The sequence below is a fragment of the Sturnira hondurensis genome, unplaced genomic scaffold, assembly GCF_014824575.4.
Source record: "Sturnira hondurensis isolate 20B ecotype Veracruz unplaced genomic scaffold, ASM1482457v3 Scaffold0016663, whole genome shotgun sequence".
NCBI lineage: Eukaryota > Metazoa > Chordata > Mammalia > Chiroptera > Phyllostomidae > Sturnira > Sturnira hondurensis.
The window spans coordinates 15,487,473-15,509,725 of NW_028089294.1; the positions used below are offsets into that span (position 1 = coordinate 15,487,473).

General features: G+C 50.6%; 1 protein-coding gene and 1 pseudogene across 1 annotated transcript in view; both read right to left on the reverse strand.

Annotated features, from left to right (window-relative positions):
* Positions 1–11,710: 11,710 nt before the first annotated feature.
* The window catches only part of DPYSL5 (dihydropyrimidinase like 5), an 81,174-nt gene continuing 70,631 nt past the window's right edge, over positions 11,711–22,253 (reverse strand). Inside the window, exons 10-13 of the mRNA XM_037066782.1 lie at positions 21,364–21,506; positions 19,357–19,564; positions 16,367–16,535; positions 11,711–14,768 (exon numbers count right to left, since the gene is read on the reverse strand). Coding sequence (XP_036922677.1) covers positions 14,683–14,768; positions 16,367–16,535; positions 19,357–19,564; positions 21,364–21,506 — 606 coding nt within the window. The 3' untranslated portion in view covers positions 11,711–14,682. The remainder of the gene's footprint in view (positions 14,769–16,366; positions 16,536–19,356; positions 19,565–21,363; positions 21,507–22,253) is intronic.
* Positions 20,612–20,720, reverse strand: LOC119001490 (uncharacterized; annotated as a pseudogene).

The window sequence follows — 22,253 nt, forward strand, 5'->3', positions numbered from 1 at the left end:
CCTGGGTCCTTTGGATTTGTTCCTGCCATGCTTTGAACATTTCCTTGCTTCCTGGCACAAGACGTCTCAGGCTCATCTTGCCTCCTCCCCCCACCCAGCCCTGGAATTGGTCACTCCCCAGGGAGCCACGGGTCCTCCTGACTTCTTGACATTCATTTCTTTTCCATTTTCCCTTGCTCCCTAACTCTTCCCTTAAACAATGACGGTCCCCAGGGTTCCCATCTCAGTTCACTCTCTATTCCCTTCATTCACACTCCATCTGTGGCCCCCTTTGCTACCATGACTCTGGATCTGTGTGTCGGACATTCCAATCAGCCCTTCCAACTGTCAGACCTGTGTATTTAACTGCCCTCTAGACAGGCCCGGCCCTGTGTCCCTCAGGAATCTCCAACTCAGCAGGTGTAAACTCACTTACCCTTCCCCACAAAGCCTGCTTTTCTAATCTTTCTTGTCACTTGTAATGGCCTCGCTATCTGAGAAAAACTTGAGGGAGATCCTAACCTGCATCTTCTCGCCGACTCCCTGTGACAGAACAGTCTTCCAGTATCTCTGTCCCACCTTTAAATGTCTCTCGGATCTTTCCTGCTTCTTTATCTCCATCACCCTTCCCACCTCCTGCCTGGATTACGGCAGAGCCTCGCACCTTTTCTGTCTGCCTCCCGTCTCTCCTACTTTCGACCCATCCTCAACTTTTTGGGTAGAAGGCCCTCTCCAAAAGATAAATCTTGTCACATCCCTCCCCTGCTTCCATCCCATGGCTCTCGTCCTCAAACTGGCTGAAGTGACTTCTGAGCATGGCTGGGGCGGGGGGTGCTCGGCTGGTGGGGGTGGGGGAGCTCCCTGTAAAGAAACAGAGTGGAAGAGCGATGGAATAGTTACCTCTTCCCCAAGTTCCATTTTATGAAGAAGACAAGAATCACATGATTTGAAAGGCGAGACTTTTAAAGAGAGATTGAACTCAAACACCTCTGTGCCTGACTACTTACTGCTTTGGGGGTGACTTTAGTGGAAAGCTTGCGGAACTCTGGCTTACAGGGTAAGACTCCTTCACATGGTGAGCAAGCTCTGTTACAATCAGCCACTGCTAACCATTTCCATGTCACCTTCCATTCCTTTTAGGCCCCAAACTCATTATCTCTCTGCATGTATGTCAGCCACACAGGGCAAGTCCTCGCAGTGCCCGAGCAAGCAGTTCTGTTTTGTGGCTGAGCCTGCCTGACCGGGTTCATCCTGCTTGGAGTCTCTCCTTTCCCTTCATTGGGAAAACTCCTACTCATTCTCCAAAACCAGCCTTAGAGTCATCTCCTCCGTGACACCGTCATGGACCTCCTCCGGAGAGTTAACACGCTCTCTTTGGCGGCACCAGACACTTTATTTATCACAGTTACCACCACCTGGTGTTAACATGTTGTTCACATCTCCCCCCGCCAGAGGTCCTCACACTCAAAGGCTATCTTATTCAGCACCTCATGTGGGACTGAAAACAGCCAAGCAAGTTAAAAAACGATCTGACCTTTCTGTATTTTTCCCAGGGTGACTGGGGAGGCCAGGTGGTGGAGGGAGTAGAAGAAAGTGGGTTAACTCTGGCCGGTGAGGGTTTAGATTTTAGATCAGAACCCGAAGGGCAGTCCTGCCGGGTGTGAGCTGGAGGCAGGGCAGAGCTGTGATGCTGGTAACTGTTAACCACAGTGTTCATTATTTATTTGAAAGTAGCTGAAAGTGGAACAGGGCACTCAGAGAGGACAGATTCCTACACACAGGAGACCCTTGACTTGGTTTTAAAGTGTGCAAAGACTTGTGTGAGCAATACGTAATTTTACTGAGGAATGCATTTTCATCACACGACTTGCCGAAAGTGAGCCCTTATCTAGAGAGTGAATCTAACCCTCCACCCTGTTGGAGCCACGCTAGCATTGGGTCCAATACTTCCTTGTTATGTGACCTTGGGCCTTGGCTTTTCTCCTGTGCTGCGATGGTTAAATGCGATAATATACAAAAAACACCCAGCAGTGTCTCGTACACAGCAAATACCCAATAAATGGTAACTCTCAGTAATAACCAAAACCCTCATTAGGGTCAAGAGGTGACTTGATTTTCTTTCTCAGGTGTACTCTGCTTCGCTATATAGGAAGAAATATGCAGATTTGGAATTTGCAAAGGGTTTAAGACAAACCTCCTGTGAACGTTAATGACCTACTCTATTCAGAATGAACAGCACCTCTCACTAGTGGCTTAGACTGAGAGAAGCTACTCTGCTTTTTGTGGAAGATGCCCACCGTGATGGCGAGGTGGGTGGTCAGGGCCTGGATCAACTTGGATGAGTCCGAGGTGGCCTCAGGGTCCCAGGACCCTTCTCTTTCACCGCTCTCAGGCTTGGTATCAGCACCAGCTGCTCCGGCTGCTCGGTGGGCACAAATAGTGCCTCTCTTCCCAGTGAGGACCAACTCGAACGTCAAGGCCAACTCATGCAAAGGCAGCATCAGACAGAGGTTAGGAGTATGGGTTAAGGTGCTGCATGGACTTGAGGTAAAATACCAACTCTGTTACTCACTTGGCCTGTGGCATGCTATTTCACTCAGTTTCTTCATCTGTAAAGTGAGGATAATAATAGTACAAACTTCAGAGACTTAATATAAGGATTAAATGGGATCATGTTCATCAGGTGCTTTGGATAACACTTGGCATGTTGTGGGCATTCAGTAAAGAGTATCAGCTAGTATTTCTATTTTAAAAGTGAAGTGTTACATTCTGTGTATACGTCTTCCCGAGGCAGGTGAAGTTCATTGTTTCCGTGGCAGTTTTAATCGCCTCTCTCCCATGATACACCTTACTTATAAAGGAGAAACTAGTATTCGTTCAGCGCCCACTACGGCCAGACATTGAATGCACACCATTTCCTATAACCTCCCTGGTTACCTCCTGAGGCTGGCATCATCCCCGTGTTCACAGTTAGAAGCAGAGGCTCCGAGAGGTTAACTCACTTCCCTAAGATCACACAGCTAGTGAACATCAGAAGAAGGGTTTGAACCTAAAGCCAAACTTCTTCCCTTATCCCGTGCTGTCTGCTCTTTCTTTTTTTTTTGTCTTTTTTTTGTCTTTTTTTGTCTGCTCTTTCTGTGCTGTATTTGTCAATGTGTCTTTCCCCCAAACTAGTCCAAAGGTGGGAGCTGCACTTGACTCGTCTTTGTACCACCTAACGCCCGCCTGACAGATATTCCCTCAGCATACATTAAATGGAAGGTGGAAAAGATATGAGTAAACACACACTACAGTTTCCAGATCAGTTAAGATGCTGAGTTCAATTTACAATGAAGTAATTAACAAATAATTTTATTTTTTTTAAATTGAGAGAGATGGGGAGGGAGAGGAGGAGAGAAAGAGAGAAACATCAGTTTGTTATTCCTGTTATTTATGCATCCGTTCATTTATTCTTGTATGTTCCCTGACTGGGAATCAAACCTGCAATCTCGGTGTGTTGGGGATGCTCTAACCAACTGAGCTGCCCCACCAAGGCACAAATAATTGTTTTAGTATAAGTATGACACAGACACTATTTGAGATACAACTACACTAAAAATACTAAAAATTATTTGTTATCTAAAATTCATATTTAACAGAGCATCCTTTGTTTTTTTAAAGATTTTATTTATTTATCTTTAGAGGAGAAGGGAAGGAGAGAAGGAGAGAAATATCAATGCATGGTTGCCTCTGGTGAGTTCCCCTGCTGGGAACTGGCCTGCAACCCAGGCATGTGCCCTGACTGGGAATCGAACCGCAATCGTGTGGTTCGCAGGCCCACGCTCAATCCGCTGAGCTACACCAGCCAGGGCCATCCTGTATTTTTTTTAAAGATTTTATTTTTTCAAATTTGTGTTTTAGAAGGAAAGGGAGAGAGAAAGAGAGGAAGAGAAACATCAACGTGTGGTCGCCTCTTGCATGCCTCGCGCTGGGAAACTGGCCCACAACCTAGGTGTGCACGGACCGGGAACCAAACCAGCGACCCCCTGCCTCGCAAGCCGGCACTCCATCCACTTAGCCACACTGGCCAGGGCGCATCCTGTATTTTTATTTGTTAAATGTGACAGCCCCGAGACTGGCCTCACAAGGGACAACTTCCCCAGGGGTTCTCTTGGTACAAGAAAGGCTGCTACGGCCTCCCATCCACATTCAGGGCTGACCAGATCCTGAGCTGCTGTGGGGAGCTGGGATTGAGAACGTGTTAACCTAACATACATGCTTTTCTTGGGTTTTAACCTGTTCACGGGCAAGTGTTTTTTTGGGGGGGGTGGGGGGCGGTTAAAGAAGTAGCCACTGATGATCTTAAAGCGCCATCTGGAGGCCTTTCTGGGTAGTACAGTGGTCAGGGGCCATCTCACCCACCCAAAACTTGGAGAAGCAAAGCAAGGTCAAACAAGGAAGAGAGAAGGTAGAAGAGGAGGCCAATCTGGAGACAGGCAGGGGAATGTACACCTTCCTGAACTTTCAGTTTACAGCTGCTGCTCTGGTTGCCTGGGAACTGAAGGCACGGGCTCTCTGAAGGAGGGCATTGCTTAGGGCTTCCCTTTCCCAAGACCCTCTGCCTCTCCAGCTGTTTCCCAGGCCTTGCAGTTGCCTGCATCGTTTTACATTCCCACCAGCAGTGCACGAGGATTCCAATTTTCCATGTCCTTGAGCATTCGAGCTCTTATCTGTCTTTTTGATGATTACCATCCTAGTGGCCGTGAAGTGAAATCTCATTGTGGTTTTGATTTGCATCTTCCTAATGATGAATGATGTTGAACTTCTTTCAAGGCTTATTGGCCGTTTGTAAATCTTCTTTGGAGAAATGCCTGTTCAGATCTTTTGCCCAATTTTAAACTGAGTTATTTATCTTTTTTATTATTGAGTCATAAGAGTCGCTTATATATTCCAGATACAAATCCCTTATCAGGTCTATGATTTGCAAATATTTCCTCCCATTTTGTGGGTTGTCATGTTGCTTTCTTGATAGTGTCCTTTGAAGCACAAAATGTTTTAAATTCTGATGAAGCCAAACTGATCTAGTTTTTCTTTTGTTGTCCATGTTTTTCCCATCATATCTATGAATTCATTGCCAAATCCAAGGTCATAAAGATTTACCCCTATGTTTCTTTTTTCTAAGAGGTTTAAAGTTTTAGACCTCACATGCAAGTCTGTTTTGAGTTAATTTTTAAAATTTATTTATTTATTTATTTTAATTTTAATTGTTGTTCAAGTACAGTTTTCTGTTTTGAGTTAATTTTTATATGTGTGTGAGATAAAGTTCCAGGGGTTTTTTTTTGCATGTAGATGTCTAGTTGTTCAAACACCATTTGTTATAAACTAATTTTACCGATTAAATAAATCCTCTTGGCATCTTGATCAAAAGTGAGCTGACCATGGACACACTTTTAAAAAATGACTTTGAGTTCTCTTCGGTTGCTCCGTATGTCGATCCTCACGCCACTTCTACTCAGCACTGCTTTAATTACGGTTGCTTTTTAAAGTCAGGGAGTTTGATCCCGCCAACTTTATTGCCTATCTGTCCACTCTGCGGGGCCTTGGTTGGACCTTCGTCCTCCCCTCTCTCGTGGATCCAAGAATCATTGTTGATTTTTCAGCCTGTTCAGTTCTTTGCTTGTTGTTAGAATGGAGTAGAGACGTCCAAACTCCCTACTTGCAGTACGAGAAAGTGTCGTAAGCACTTCACAGTATACCGGTTACACTCAACGTAAAGCATTTGAATAGAGAAAAAAGATACATCTCTAGTATTTTACTGGACAAACACTGTGGTTCTTTTCAGATGTGTATTTTGTTATTCTTTCAAAGAGACTTTTTGAATTTTGCTGATAACCGTAACATCCACTCTCCTTCCCCAGCTGACTGTCCGGAGGTTTTCTTCTTTCCCCTTCCTGGGCTTTAAAAAGCCCCTCCTCTCCTGGCCATGAGCCATTTCCTGGAAAGGGTCCTCGTTTACAGAGTATAAGAAAGCCTGTCCTTTCCATCGTTAAGGAGTAGACATGTGACAGTCATTGAGTTGCCACCTTGTGAGGCTCTCTTCCTTCCTGCATGCAGATTCTCAGTAAATGGCAAAACTTAACTTTAAATTCTGCACCTGTGGTCTTTTGGTTTGGGGCAACATTTTAACATAATTGAGGCAGAATGTGGCACAACACGGAGCCCGATGATGGTGGCCAGATGAGGCCCCAGTGCATCCGTGGGGAGACCTACTAATGCCCCACTCTCCGGGCATCTTCTGTGCCTCCCTTCTGCTGCCTGGGATGCTGTGCTTTGGCGCCACCCTTCGGTGGTTTTAGTTCAAAAAGCTTTGCCACGTAAGGTAGGCATTGACATTTTGATGGGATAATTTTTATTGTGTGTGTGTTGGGGGGAGGCTGTCCTCTGCATTGTAGGATGTTTTAGCAACATCCCTGGCCCCTGCCCACCACATTCTGTAGCACCCACTGACCTAGTTTTGACAACCAGAAGTTGTGTCCAGACATTGCCAAGCATCTCGTGGGAGACGAAACCCGCCCTGGCTGAGAGCCGTTGGGCTGCCCTGACTTAGTGGGTTATCTCAGCTCCAGGGTTCAGAAGGGAGCCCCGCCCCCTGCTGAGACATGGTTCCCACATTATGAACCCCGATGTACTAAAGTTGTTTAAAAATTGGAAACAGTATAGCAGAGACGTCCAAGATTACAACCTCAACCCGATTGTTCCTGTAACCGTGATGCCAGATGAAGGCGTGGTCGCTCTGAAAAAAGTGAGAATTACAAAAACAAAGCAAAATCCTTTCACAGCTTGTCATACAGACGGATACCTGGGAGAAAAGACAAGCCATTTTTGTGGACATCAAGTAAAAACTGTAAAGTGCTCCCAAAGCATAAGCCCAAATCCTCACGACTTAGACAAGATACCGGCCTTGACTGCCCACCAGACTGCACTGGGGAACATTCAACCATGAAGTCCCGGCCATTGGAAAACTGAGTGTCTCCTAGACGTCAGCAACCCCCACATGGGGCCCCCGGTCCTAAGACACCCTGGGGGGTTCCTGCAGATTTCTCCTTCTGTGGATATCGGGAGTTCTATCGGAGCCCTCTGGGACAGGGACAGGGCCTCCAGATCCTGCCTCGGAAGTCTCCTTTCCCTGAGGGCTCAACAAGCCACGGTCCTCCCTCACAGACGGTGCCCCCTCCCCCCATCCCCCACGGCTCCAGCTCCCACCCAGGTAGAGGGTTCAAAGGCCGGCCCCGGGAGAAGACTGGTTCACTAAGACCTGCTCCAGTGTCTTGAAATGTGGCATCTTTGGAGCTGACCAACAGGGAACAGCTGAATGCACGTTAAGCCTGGACTGCAGAACCTCAGAGACTAGTTCAAAACCAAGAATCTAATAAAGCAAGAAGTGCTGGATAGATGCTGACATTTAAATATGCGTAACTGTAAGCGACTGTTTTTCATTGTGAGGTGATCTTTGATTTATAGAATTTGTTTTTCTCCAAAGGGGCTCAGAGAGCTGTAATTTGCAGAACATGTTGCTCATCTGTAGACACAAAAATAGTGTTCCGTAAGCCCAGGGTCCCCAGAATGATTGTTTACTGTTAATAGTAAACATGTGAAGAATTTGCATTTCGAGGAAAACAGTCAACACATTTGTGTGATTCAAGTCGGAAAGCCGGCGTGACAGCTTGAGTGTATTTGTGTAAAGCTAAAAACATTTAATTAAGAGATCGGTGTTACAGAGTGGAAATAAAAAGTGTGTGTGTAAAAATGCCTCATTTTGACCCACGTGTAAAGAGCATTTTAGATATAATCTTAAGAGCTTGTGCTTATGTGAGTATCTCTTAACTCTGTGGCATTCTAAGATACTGGTATCTTCTCGCTCTCTGATTAAAAAATGAAAGATTTTACAACTGATACTGAATTTGAAAAAGTTTCTAACTGGGGGAGTCATTTAGCACACGTCCGCAAAGTTTAGTACAACACATAGTATGAGATACATAGGTCTATGTGTTTCGTTGCTCAAGGAAATTGCATATTATAATAAGAGAACCGTGTAGCTCACAAAAGGGAATAATGCCAATTTAAAAAGCTACCCCAGACTTTACCCAGGCAATCAAAGTCAACTTCAATGGCGACAAATCATGTTGATATACGAAATGACCATAAACGTAACGTGGTGAAAAGAATGCTTCTGCGGCCTTCGTCCTAAAAATTCACTGACACCAACCAGCTTAATTTTATTTGTTTGTTTGTTTTGAGAGAAACCGCAATCAAATTCCAAGAGAGGAGCAGCCCACAAAATACCCAACACTACTCAAAACCATTATGGTCGTGAAAAACAGGGGAAGTCTGAGAACTGTCAGAGTCAACGGGAGCCGAAGAGAACTGCTGGCTGGACAAGGGTTCTGGATGGGGTTCTGGAACAGGAAAAGGACATTTGGTAAAAGCTAAGGGCATCGGAAGACAGTGTGAATTTTAGTTCATGAGAGCGTATCAATACTGGTTCATCGGCTGCAATGAGGGCACCACACCGATGTCAGATGTCAATCACGGGGGGGGGGTGGCGGCTGGCGCTGGGGACTGCAGGTAGTATGTGGGAACTCTCAGGATTATCATTTAAATTTTTCTATAAAGTCAAAATTGGTTCTAAAAAAGTCTATTAAAAAACTATACAAGGACAGAATTAAGGTAAAGTTTAAGGAAACCTTCAATGCAAAGGATTTAATTTGTTCAAAAACTTTGAAAGGAGGCAGAATCCATTTGGCTAGAACTTGCATGTAAATTTTGCACCAAGAACCACGAGGTGGTTGTGCACGGCCCAGATGGTGGCACAGAGAGACTCTGGGACCTAACTGTGGAGGGCTGAGCCACGTGAGTGGAGCGAGCCAGCAGCTCTTCCCTGCAGCCTGTAGGAGTGGACTCCCTGTGAGGACAAGACTCAGAGCCAAAGCCCATGAGGACTAAGATCTGGCCAGAAAGTACAGAATCGAGAAAATAAAGATTTTAAAGAACCAACACCATAGTGTTAACATGTTTGTAGTAAGAGAGAATCAGGCCCTGGCTGGGTGGCGCAATTAATCGGAGCATTGTCCTCTACACCAAACGGTTGTGGGTTCGATCCCTGGCCAGGGCACATACAAGACTCAACCAAAGAATGTGTCAATAAGTGGAATGACAAACTGATGTTTCTCTCTCTCTCTTTCTGCCCCTTTTCCTCTCTCCCTAAAAATCAATTTTAAAAATTAAAAAAAATAGAGAGGATCTGAACATATTTGGTATTTTATATATTTGTTAAAGAAAATTTTGGCTTGTTAGAGTGAGTGCCTCATGACTAATTTTAAATGTGTAACTTAAGACTTATGATTTTAAGTTGAAATCTTACTAAATTGTATGCTTAGCAGCGAAACATCCAACGAACCCCTAAGCTCACTATATTTATAAGCTTAATTTATTAGATTGGTAAAAATTATTTAGTATTCAGGAAAGATACTAAAAAATGAAAAAGAATTTTAAATAGTGTTTAAAGTGTAAAGTGTTTAAGTTTATAAGTGGGATCAAAGTTCCCTCAAAAAGAAATGACAAAACTTGGTAGGCTTACAACTTTTTAAAAAAAAAGACTTCATTTATTTATTTTTTAGAGAGAGGGAAAGGGAGGGAGAGAGAGGTAGAGAAACATCGTTTGCCTCTCATGTCGCCCCCACCAGGAACCCAGCCTGCAACCCAGGCATGTGCCCTGATTGGGAAATGAACCGATAACCCTTTGGTTTGCAGCCTGCACTCAATCCACTGAGCTACACCAGCCAGGGCACAACTGTTAATGGAATAGTAAGGTCTATAAGCTAAACTGAAAAGCTCAGGAACATGCTCCCAGGTCTATACCACTCTGAGGCACCCACAGCCCCGAGACCTCACGAAGCCTCCGAGAGCTGTGTGGAGACTCAGGGCTGGTCCCAGGAAACCCTCGTCCCCACCCATTCCAGAAAGACCCACTTTCCCCACTGCCCACTGCATGCTGCCCCTCATCTTTCAGTGATGGAAAATTGTAACTCCTGAGCGGGTGTGTTAATGAATGAATACATAGCTGCACATAAGGTGATCATAACATTTATTATCCAAACCAGGACATATCTGAAAGTGAAAGGTGGTGCTATTAATAATTGTTCTGAGGCAAGAGACTTAAACCAGAACTGTCCTGGGCACACCAGGAGAAGCTGCCTCCAGGTCTAGATGTGTGGTTTGTAAATACGCAAGGGGAGGAAAGTGAAGAACCTGACTTCCATCCTAAGACCACGTCAAATGTCAACAAAATGTTAGATCTTTTAATGTTTTACTGGAAAAGTACTGAAAGTTCTTCAAGAGTGTTATTAGCAACACTGTCAAACAGCCTTTTATTAACCTAGGACTGTGTGGCACAATGTTTCTCCTTCCTTCCTGGGGTGTCTCGAGACCGTCCCTCCTTCCCTGGCTCCAAGGCACTTCTTAGTGTTGGGTTGGCCTGTGTGTACAAACCAACCTATAATTCTGAGTGGAGAAATGAAAGGCGATGGTTGCCTAGCAGCTGGCTGGTTCCGGTTTCCCGAAATGCAGATTCTCAGACTTGATCAAGCTGTATTTTACCGTCTGTGATCTTTTCTTTCTCTACTACTACATACAAAGGCATTAAGTGTGTTCCTGGGTACCTTTTATTTTTTTCTCTATGTCACCTGCGACTGTGCAACGTGGCCTACCAAGTGCATGCTCGCGGCATTTTTCATCTGAACACAATGGATTTTTGGCAGTTAATCAAATTCTAGCGCGCTTCTGTGTTAGGGGGGAAGCAGTAACACAGATACTTTGGCTCAGTACCATCCCAGGGCCTCGGCATCCTGCAAGCCAGGTACGGGTGCACACAGCTCTTTCGTTACAACCCAGTGCTTCGCCCTAACAGCAGGGCCCCGGGTATTTCTTTGTCCTCAACCCGCCTTACTTGCAGGACGGTCGCTGCTTTGCTGACAGCTGGGAAAGTCCCCCTGTCCCAACCATTTCCCTGCACTGCCTAAAACCCCCTCACTAGGGCTTTGTCTTCTGGGGCTAATGGAATAAGTTCAAGTGAGTCTATAGCACTGGAAGCAACGATTTCGCTCACTCCTTAGTGTGAAATTGTTTGAGCAGCTCATTACTCCCAACTTCTGGATGAGACCTGGAGAGGGCGGAGTCTTGACGCGAGTAGGTGGGGTTTGCAGGTACCGTGGGCCAATCCAAAGGTGAGGCTTTGGGACGTCAGAGAAGTCTGAAGATCTGACACACTGGCCTTGGGACGTCTTTTGCCATGTGATTTTTGCAAGGCCATAGTCTCAATATCTAAAGGGCCAGCTGTGGGAAGAGGGTTTCCAAAGTGGTAGCTGTGAGAACAGGTGACATGCTTCCCCCTAACTGTCCCTGTTTCAGATAACTCAGCAGCCTTGTCCTGGGAAATGTGGTACCACAAACCTTGGCATTGTTCCCACCAGGCGACAGGACTGACTGAGCTTCTGGGCTGCCAAGGCTCCCATTTCTCAACTTTTTTTTAAAACTTGCAGACCCTGCTCAGGACCCCCAGGAAGCTGCCACCTGCTAACATGGACATGAAAAACCGGAGCCGAGTCTTCTTAGCAAGTTCAGCGTCACCCCAGCTACTGTAGAAGAGGTCTCCGCCAAACCCCCTCTTCTTTGAAGAAACACAACCGAAACCAAGTGAGAAGTAGCTACAGTTTAATACAAACCTGCACCAGAACACAATGTGTCGGGCTGTTTTTTTTTTTTGCCTCAAATGGGGGGCCAAAGCACAGGACCGTGTGTTGTCTTGGGGTTCACACAATCTTAGCACCATGACTTTTACAGAGGAGTGAGGAAGTCACTTGGGTGCTGGGGGGCTGGAGGCTCTGTCCTGACCCCAGGCTGTGCCTGCCGCCTGGGCAGCTGGAGAGGGTTGGGTTTCTGCGTGGTTCTGTGGTTTCTGGGTCAGTATGGGAAAAGCCCTGATCACGGCATTGGCTTGACAGAGACCTACTGTGGACTCCTAGCACTACACACACACACACACACACACACACAGTAGCACAATTTTCTGTAACTTAACCCCACAAACCTAGAGAGCAGCTAAGGCAAGAACGACAGTATTTATTCAGCAAGTACAAGACCAGTTTGAGAGAGCTGCATTCAGTGCAACCAGAGACCCTTCCATTCCAAGCAGGGAGGAGCCAGCGGTGCTGGAGGCAGAGCTGGCCGGGGCTCTGGGCCGGGGCAAGGAGCAGGTGGCGGGGGCTGGCCGTTTATTTGGTTCCTCGAACCTCCCTCTGATTTTCACCAAGAAGCTCCTGGGCAAGGGCGGGGTCTACGTAAGGATCGGGTGGACAGAGTGGAAGGCTGTGGTGGACCGCTCCCAGGCATGGTCTCCCAGAGCCCAGGCCACGCGTCTCTCCAGTGGAGGCACTCGGAGGAGGTAAAGCTTTCCCAGACTAAGCAGAGACGCCCTGGCCATGGGCCGCCACCACTGCTCGGCTCTTTGGCATCTGCCCAAGGCCCATGACCCGGCAAGGGCTGAAAGAGAGAAAGATGGTGTGCGCCGTGCCATGGGGTCAGCGTCGTGGTGGCCCAGGCCCAGACCCCGGCGTCTGCCCCCATGGCTGCCACCCTCCGTGAATGCCTTTGCCATCTCTGCTCCCTGGGTTATAGTCTCTGTCATCTCAGCCCCAAAGTGAGGAAGATGAGTGTGAAGTGACAAGTGAGGGTGTGGAGGCAGCTCAACCCACAGGGCAAACCCCCAACATGGACTAGTTCTGGCTCACACAGTGAAGATGCATTAGTTCGTTCATGACAAAAACCTACCTATCTGTGCAAAACAAAGCAAAATGCCTACCAGGGTGGTAGGTCTCCTAACTGGCTACGCTCTCGGTAGGATCTACAAGGGCTGTCCTCCCACTCTTCCTTTCCACAGCTGAGGCAGACAGCCATGCTCCTAAGGGTAGTCATGGACACCTCTGGGGTCCGAAGGCCTAACCTTCCTGGGCCTCATCTTTGAAATGGGGAGAATAACACATGCCGTGCTGTGAGAAGCAATGGAAAGCTCATGGATGGAAGTGCTTTGAAAACATGAGAAGCACAATAGAAACGTTCAGGGCTCGACCACTAGCCCAAGAGCCCAGCAGCCACGTGCTGTCTGGGGCGCTCAAAGGGAACGTGCATTGTGAAGTCCCTCCCCAAGGGGAGGACTAGGCTTCGCAAGGGCAGGCAGCTGGGTCACTTCCCAGTTCGTTCAGGGTGGATGGAGTTCACCCAGCCCCTAGTGTTTCCATGGAAATCCCCTGGAGCTTTGGAGGCAGAGAGGGCCCAGCTGGATGTGGGAGGAGGCGGCAGCCACAGCAGGTGCTGAGCACAGGAGACTGGAGCCCCCGTGCAGCAGCGTGGGTTTTACAGTCAGGTCTTGCTGTAAGACCAATCCAGTCAGGTCTGGATTTGGTCTGGCCTGGTCTACTTCCTGGGCATGGGCTGGTCCCCTTCCCCTAGCCAGCTCCCCCTCTCTTAGCAGGCACCAGGCAGCTTGCCAATCACACAGGAGGAGCAGCCAGGCCTCTCTGTCCCCTGTAGGGGGAGTTTACAGGAAGCTGGGTGACTGGGGGTGTTACTGCTGGGAATGATCAGGGCCAGAGGCGGGGCAAAGGTCTTCTCACTCCCCAAAGGTCCCCAGGGCCAGCATCCTGGGTACCCTGTCAGAATGTAGGGGACTAGACCGGGAAGGGGAGGGGTGGGAATAGGGCCTGGGACAGAGCCTGTGCAGCCTGGAAGACTCCTGTGTGGAGAAGAAGGGCCCGCGAGTCCAGCGTCCTCCCCGGCCCGTGCTCCAGGCTGTCTGGTCGTGTCGAGTGCAGCGTCTCCTAAGGTCCACATCTATTCCTGTTTCTATGCTATGCTAGCGACACAAAGCACCGTTATTTCTCACGGGATGCACAAACAAGTTGAACCAAACCACGGCGCAAACCAAACGTGCAAAACAAATCATGTACACGCGCCCGGCACCAGCCTGGCACCCCGCCCAGCTAGCTCTTCTGGGCGAGGCTCGAGGAGGGCAGGGTGGGAGGAGGAAGAAGCTGGCAAAGGGCGCAGTGTCCCAACCACACCCACACCCAGGGTGTCCCATCCACATCCACACAGGGCTGGAGTCGAGTCAGGAAAAACGGGACATTCTGGGCATGGCTGGGCAGCCAACACCTGTCTACCTTGAGAAAGGTGACCCTGGGGCCTACAGGGATGGGGAAGGGAGTCCTTTTAAAGCACATCTGCTAAAGTGCTCCGGACAACTGGCGGGTCAGCCAGGGGCAGGGCACTGCAGCCTGGGCCTTCCCAAAGCCAGCGCGTGGGGGCAAGGGTGAGAGGAGGGGCTGGGCCGGGCTCTATGCGTTGGGCTCTGTGCATAGTGTAGGCTTCCTAGGCCCCATGGGGCAGGGCAGGGAAGGACTGCAGCAGGAGGAACACATCTCAAAGTGCCTGTCAGGGTCGGCTCGAAGCACAGTGAATCGCGTGTCAGATGTGGGGAGCGCTCCTGGGTCCTGTGGCCCCACAGGTGGTGAGCTGCCCAGCCCAGCCTCTCCCGCCCCTGCAGCTGCGGCTGGAGGGTGTGCGGGCTGGTGGCAGCGGTGCATCTTCACTTTTGGGGGCTGGTTGGTGCCTTTACCAAATGCCGCTCGACCTGCCTCCAGGGGGAGCAAGGATTCGAGCCGAAGCTCGCTTTGGAACATGGTCATCGATCTGAGAACCTGCAGGGAAGGAAGCAGAGGGTGAGCTGGGCTGCTCCTGCCTGGGTCACAGAAGCAGGGCCCCCTCTACTGGTGGAGGCTGGTAGGCCCTCCACATGTGTGGTCTCCTTCAGTCCTGGGACAACTTCACCCCATTTTACAGATGAGGAAACAGGCTCAGGGAAGTAAAGTAACTTGTCTAATGATACAGTGTGTGAGCAGCAGAGTCTGGATTTGAACCCAGATTTTCCTGATTTAGAACCTCCATGATTAACTGCCTTACTCTGCCACCTTCACTGCTCCCAAACTTGGACATACGGTTTCTTGCCAGGAATTCAGACTATGGACTGGCCTGTTAGCAAGTGGGCCTTTGTCCATATGCCTCAGGGAATGAGAGAGAAAGAAGGGAGGTCCCGTTGTTTTGGAAAACCAAAGAAGCACACTCCAAAGGTCCCCACGTCTTGAAATTCCAAGACCTATTTAGAAGAGGAGGCCTGGTCCCCCAGGGAGTGCCGTGGGACAGCCTTCAGCCCGTCCCATCCCAAACAGACAAGGTTTGGGGCAGAGGGAAGGTGGGAGGCTGCCGAATGTTGGCCGAGCCTGAGAGCTCTGCCCAGTCTTTGCTCTGCTCTGAGACCTGGGCTGGGGGCAGAAGCAGCCAACGGCCAGCGGGGCCCACGGCTCTGGGCGCCATGCCCAGGCAGCCAGGGGAGTCCACACCCCCTGGATTGGCGGGGCCGAGTGCCCACGGACACTCCACACCACGGATCTCTTTCTGACTCCTGGCACTCATGTCCTGTTGCTTGTGGGGGTGGTAGTGACCCTCAGGGTTGGGGAGCAGTTATCTCGGTATTGAGAGGAAGAGGACCCCTCCCCACAGGCTGTGGGGTCCTCAAACGGGAACCATGTGATGTCTGCCCGGAGTTGCCCTGAGCACACAGCTGGCCACAGAGGGGGCTCAGCCTGCAGCCCCCGGGTTAGTCCCCTGTCTCTCAGACAAGGAGGGTTTGTATGCAGGTCTCATGCCACACACCCCACCCTGCCCCGCCCTACCCCCAGGGAAGCACCAAGCTCCCAGCGGATCTGGTTCCTGTTCCCTTAACTACTGCAGAATGCCTGGGATTCCAGTTGACAGCGAAGTTTCCTGGGCAGTCACATCCTATGTATTATACACTGTATCACATGTAACACAAGTCCTAGCAAAAAAGGTGAGGGAGGAAAGAGAAAAGGGGAATGCCAGGTCTTTCAGAGAGGCCGGCGAGGAGAGGGGGATGGGGGCACAGGCCCATGCGGCAGAGAGGGTTACCCTTCCTGATCTGGGATCTTCTCTGGGCCCCATCTGTGTGCATGGCCCTCCAGGTGCCTCAAGGGACCAGCACAGAAACCAGGCAGAGATTCTCCTGCAGTCCATGGCCTGTTAACAGTGGTGCGCAGGGACCAGGGGAGCCCTGCTGCCCCTCAACATTTGTGCTTATTTAATAGCGGATCTCGCATTCGTCGCTGGCTATGGGATAGGGGAGGAAGGAAGAAGACCAAAGGAAAAGCGGCACAAACCCCACTGCCTGGCTGGCCCTCCCAGCCCTCCTCCCGCCACCAGCCCCAGCGGCCCTTGCTCTCACCAGAGAGGCTGAAGCTGGATTCATGAAGGTCCCTCATGCCCCCGTGTCGGGTAACGGGCCGGGTAGGAGTGTCTGCGAGAGGCGTTCCCATCTCTTTTTTCCCAGGATGCACAACCACAGCGACATCGCCCAGGTAGGGAGTGCGGTCCACTCCCTTAACCTTCAAGGTCTGGGGAAGGGCGGAGGAGGAAAGGGGCAAAGACACCATCAGAGCCCAGCCCCCACCCCTCAACTGGAGCTGCCCCACCCTGGTGCTGGCAGGACTCCAGGGGCTGCCATGCAGCACAGGCCCCAAGGCACTGCGACAGAGGAGGCTTCCTATACCTTGAGCACCAAGGGCAGAGAGTTCTTTGCCTCTACCTCCTTATAAGTAGCACGTGCCTGCTGAGGAGATGCCCCCTGGATCCCCCGCCCTGGTGGAGCCCCCCGCGGGTGGGGGCAGGCAGACTTCTGAGGCATTCATCCTCCCAGAACAGGCCTCCTGTGGAGCCACGGTGTTCCCCTCACTGGCCCAACTACAAGAGGCCCTGCCTTTCACTGCGATCCCACCGCGACAGGGGCTGCCTACAGCCAATTTGTGATGCAAGTCCCCCAGCAGCAATGCCAGCTCACTGAGTGCTCACGCGGGCCATGGAGCTCAGTGCCCTTATTCTGTGAACAGGCTGCCTAGGATCAGCCCAGGCCCCAGAATGCCACACTTGGCGGGAACTCATTTGGCCTTTGCTAGGCTGCACCTGGGCTTCCACGTCAGCGGCACGGGTCCTGGGCAGGGGGGCAGAGGCCCTGGGAGAATCTGGGTGACTGCCAGCCGAGCTGACCTTTGGTGTTAATATGACCTTTTCGCTTTTACACTTTAGATAATTACTGTTCAAATATCAGTTTTACGTGCCTTTACGTTGTCAAGGGTGGAGGGACCCCAGCAATGGCGGCACCTCAAGGCCCCCAAGCCTGTGACTCAGGACCTTGGAGGTCACAGACACACTCATGTTTCCTTCTTGTGCCTTTAGGAACTCGGGACTCCCGCCCTGGCCTGTTTGCCCAATCACTTAAAACACTATGTGGTCCTCAGAGTGGAGGGGAAACGGCATTACCTGAAGCCTGCTCTCCCCTCGCCTGCCTCACACTCCCTCTCAGTGCGGGAGGTCTGGGCCAGTGTGTGGAGTAAAATCGGGGTTCTTGTGAATGAACCTGTGGCAGGGGCTCTACTGAGGACCAGGCTCAGGGTGAAAGGAAGTTGGGTTAGGGGGCCGAGAGGCAGCATGATGGCCAACCTGCCCACCACCCCACCTCAGGGACATGTCCCTCCTCTGGTCCTTGGGTCACCCTAGGGCTGGGGCTCATGCACCAGCAGCGCTCGCACGTTCAGAACACAGGGAGGGTAGAGTCTGGAGGAGCTACTCCTGAAAGCCTCTGGGTGGCTGGCTCCAGGAGGGAACCAGGGTGGCGGAAATCAGGAAGGCCCGAGGGACTCAGAAAAGGAGCTTGGCTTTTGCAAGAAGGATTAGAGAATTAAGATGATAAGAAAATTTGGGTGAGGAGGTCACATGACCACTTCTGATAAGCGTGCCAAGACAGAGACAGCTCTTATAGCCTCTATTCCCTAGATATGCAGCAGAGTTCCAGAGCTCAGTAATATGGTAGCTGAGTCTATTTTCAGCCACGGTCCTTTAAATCTCTGGTGCCCTGTGGGAAATCGGAGCCAGCCCTGAGTGGAGAGAATGGGCTGAATGGAGAGAACAGGCCCTGAGAATGGGAAGCTGATACTGATCTGTGAGAGACCACAACGTGGGGAGCAGGTCTGGGTGGAGAGATCACCTGGAAACGGCCCAGAAACCGTGGCCCTGGACTGCTACTTAGAGCCCCTGGCGAAAACACACACACACTATTTCTGGGTCTCCCTCCCTGGACAGAAACGCAGTGGCCGACGAGGCCAGGCTGTGGAGTTCTCCCAACTGCCCCAGAACCATTGCTGCCACTCTCTCCAGAAGACAGGTTAAACACCTGCTGTGCATAGAGGACCGGGATGTCCAGGGCAAGAGGGACAGACAAACTGGACACAGGAGACACTGGGTGAGAACATTTTACAAAGTGTTTTTAAAGGATGGATGTCTCTTAGGTGTGCCCACGGCAGTGGCACCCCAGGGCCTGGGCAGGAAGAGCTGTTCCAGCCAGTGAGTGAGGCACGGGACTCCGAGGCCCTCACTCGACGTATCTAGGAATGCTCGCCCGTTTAGACGGCATCTGGAAATAGCTGGGCAGGAGCATTCCAAAGCCCCGGTAATATGGCTTTAGGCCTGGAAAAGGGGAGGACAAAGAACAGGGTGCTTTTGGCTGTCTCTCTGTCAGACTTGCTCTTTTCTGATGACGTGGCCGCAGGTTGCAGCATCTGGAGCCGTGTGGATCCAGGCCCGACTCCGTGGGGCAGGGCTCAGTGACCCGGCTGGACATCAACCCCCAAGCAATGGGGGGACAGCCAGCCTTCTTCTGGGGGAGGGTGCCTACCCAGAGGACGGCATGCACCAGGGGCTTATGGAGTCCAGGAACTGGGGGCGACCCTGGAGACGTGTACTCCAGGCCTGGCCTGACCATTCCATGTTGGGGAGCCTGGGCTCCCAAAGCCCACCCAGCCCACTGCAATCAGAAGGGAGGGGGGAGGTTCCAGAGAAAGAGCAACTCCAGGCTGTTACAGGCACCCCTTGCCCTGGTGGACGGTGAGGATCCTCCCAGAGACCACATGTGGGGACAGCTGTGAACAGCTCATAGTATTTGCGCAGCTCCAGGGGAATTAGGGACCCTTCCCAATACGTTTTACTTTGTCACAGGTGCTTCTCTCCTACTAGTTCTCATTGCCAGATTGGCCACTCCAGGCACAGGATTTGGTGGGAAAAGAAAGTGAGAACACCTCTGAGATTTAGAGCAATTGTGGGAGATGTCTCTGACAGGGGCTTCCACCTCTGCTCACATATCTTCCTCCCCGCCCCTCACCTTACCTTTTCTCTCTGGACCAGCTTCTTGTAGACAGTGTCTGGGAAGGACCTCAGGGGACAGAATTTGCCAGTGCCCTCGGCGCACATGAAGACACCGTTCTCATACACGACCCGCCCCCGGCTGATGGTGACCAGTGGCACACCATGGCAGCGCATGTTCTCGTACAGGTTGAAGTCTCCTCCTTGTACTTGGGTGCTGGCTGAGATGGTCCTGGTGGGGAGGCAGCAGCAAGAGAGAAAGCTTTGAGAAGAAGGAAGGTTGCTACAGCTTAATGGGAATGGAAGATGTTCAGTGGGAGGGGGTGCTGCTCAGAGGGAAGGGAAGATGCTCAAGGGGGAGGGAAGATGCTGGGGGGGGGGAAATACTGGGGGGGGGGGAAGATGCTCAGAGGGAAGGGAAGGTGCTGGGAGGGGAGGGAAGAAGCCCAGGGAAGGGAAGATGCTGGGGGGGAGGGAAGATCCTGGGGGGGGAGGGAAGATGCTGGGGGGGAGGGAAGGTGCTGGGAGGAGAGGGAAGATGCTTAGTGGGAGGGAGTAATGCTCAGACAGAAGGGAAGGTGCTCAGTGGGGAGGAATGATCCCCAAAGGCTGGTTGTTGTGGACTGAATTTTGTGCCCCCCCCAAACTTATATGTTGAAGTCCTAACACCCAGTACCTTGAAATGTAATGGTACTTGGAGTTAGGGTCTTTACTTAAAGCTAATTACAGTAAACAGAGGTCATTTGGGTAGACCCTCGTCCAATCTAACTGGTGCCCTACTAAGAAGAGCAAACTGAGACACCAGGAGGGCTCATGCAGAGAAAATGTGTGTGAAGAGGGGCAGGCCGCCCTCTATCCCTCAGGGAGAGGCCTTGGGGTAAGATCAACCCGGGTGACACCTGGGTCTCAGGCTCCCACCCTCCGTGCTGTGAGAATACACATTTCTGTTGTTTAAGCCCCACAGGCTGTGACATTTTTTAAAGTGGCCCTGGCAAACTAATATACTAAGGAAAGAATTCTGGGGGTCTTTCCTCTAAAAGGCAGGCCTCCAAGTGAGACGGGGACCAGCCCCTGGGGTCAGGATGCAGAGCGGAACTCCTCTGGGGCCCAAGTAGAGGGGACAATGTCCAGATCCTGGTGGTGCCCAGGGTGAACTTTCTCTGCAATCCAACTTTTATTTTCAACGTCCCAGCACAGTTTTGTCTATCTCGTTTGCTGCTAGCTTGTGCACCTAGGAAAGTACCTGCAAAACAATAGCACTTACCAAACACAGGGTAGGCAAAGGTAGGCTTACAGCTGTCAGTATGGGAAAGTTTAGTTTTCTATTATTATTAAACTGATAAGAACAGATACTACACTTGATCTTAGCCAAAAGGCCAAGAAGCGATATTATTATTATTGATAATTATATTATTTATTATTATTATCAACCAACTTTTACCCACCCTTGTATTTGTTGACTGAATGAAATTTAATATTAAAAAATGACTCTCATTTCCCCTGCTCAAATCTCCAAGTAAAAATGATGCTCTGGCTTTGGCTGGTGTGGCTCAGTGGATTGAGTGCCAGCCTGCAAAGCAAAGGGTTGCCGGTTCAATTCCTAGTCATGGTACATGTCTGGGTTGCGGGCCAGGTCCCCTGGCAACCACACATTGATGTTTCTCTCCCTCTCTTTCTCCTTCCCTTCCCCCTCTCTAAAAATAAATAAATAGAATCTTAAAAAAACAGTAAAACAAAAATAAGAACTCCAGGTTTGAGTGCTTCCCAGGGCTGTGTGTCAGGTCAGATGAGGTAACGACATGAAGCGGCTTTGAAAAGCTTCATGCGCCATGCAGATGGAGCGGTTCACTGTTGTGCTCCCAGCGCCCGGGCTCTGGGAGGCCCTCATACGTGTGTTAAAGTGAACACGCCTCAGGGCCATACTTCTCTAGGCTGGAAGTAGCGCAGAGACGATACGCTTTTGGAGTCCTGTAACACAAGTGCCTTAACACCCCAAGCCCCCCAGCCCGGGAGCCCAGCAGCAGGTTTTACTTGGTGGCTTCTGGGTCCCACACCACCACATCGGCGTCGGCTCCCGGGATGATGCGGCCCTTGCGCGGATACAGGTTGAGAATCTTCGCAGCATTGGAACTGGTGACAGCCACAAAACGGTTCTCATCCATCTTTCCTCCAACCTGAAACATTGCGGGCATGTCAACCGGGCCCCCTGTGTGCCTCCCCGAGTCACCCTTGGCTCTGGCCTGGGGCCCTTCAGGTGGTCAGAAAAATGGTGCTGGGGTGGACAAACCGTGGGTGCCCTTTCAGGTCAGCCAGCCTGCTTGGCTTGGCTCCAGGCACTTGCTCACTTCTCTCTCCTTCACGCGGCAATGACAGTGCATGGGCCCTCATTCCAAAAGGCTGCCTACCTGGTAGAAATCTACCTCCTGAATGTACAGCCAGCTCTGCCCATGTGCCCTCTATAGAGGAGTCAAGAGCCTCCCTCACCCAGAGGGACATACATTCTGTGCTCTGGAAAAGCATCTTATTGCCCCACTCACCCACCCCTGACGGTATGGTGGTCTCTGTTCAAAGAGGATTCCGAGCCATTTCCTGGGTCCTCCCTGAACTGGTGGCTTAGTGGGGACATCAAACCTCCCTGGGCTAACCCTCTGTGCTGCACCTCGTCTGGGATCGGTTAAGACCAGCCATGCATATTCTTCATGGGCAGAACAGGTGGGGTTCTAATGAGGTCCCAGTCCCTGTCTTGGAAAAGTAACTGAACAAAATATATCAGGAGCCCTAAACATGTTCGTATCCCGTGCCCAGAAATCCACGTCTGGGAATCTGTCCTCAGGAAATAATCAGAAGAGACCACACGTGCTCGTGAACAGAGGGATTCTCTGCGGCATCACTTCTAGGGGCAAAAATTTGAAAGAGCTGAA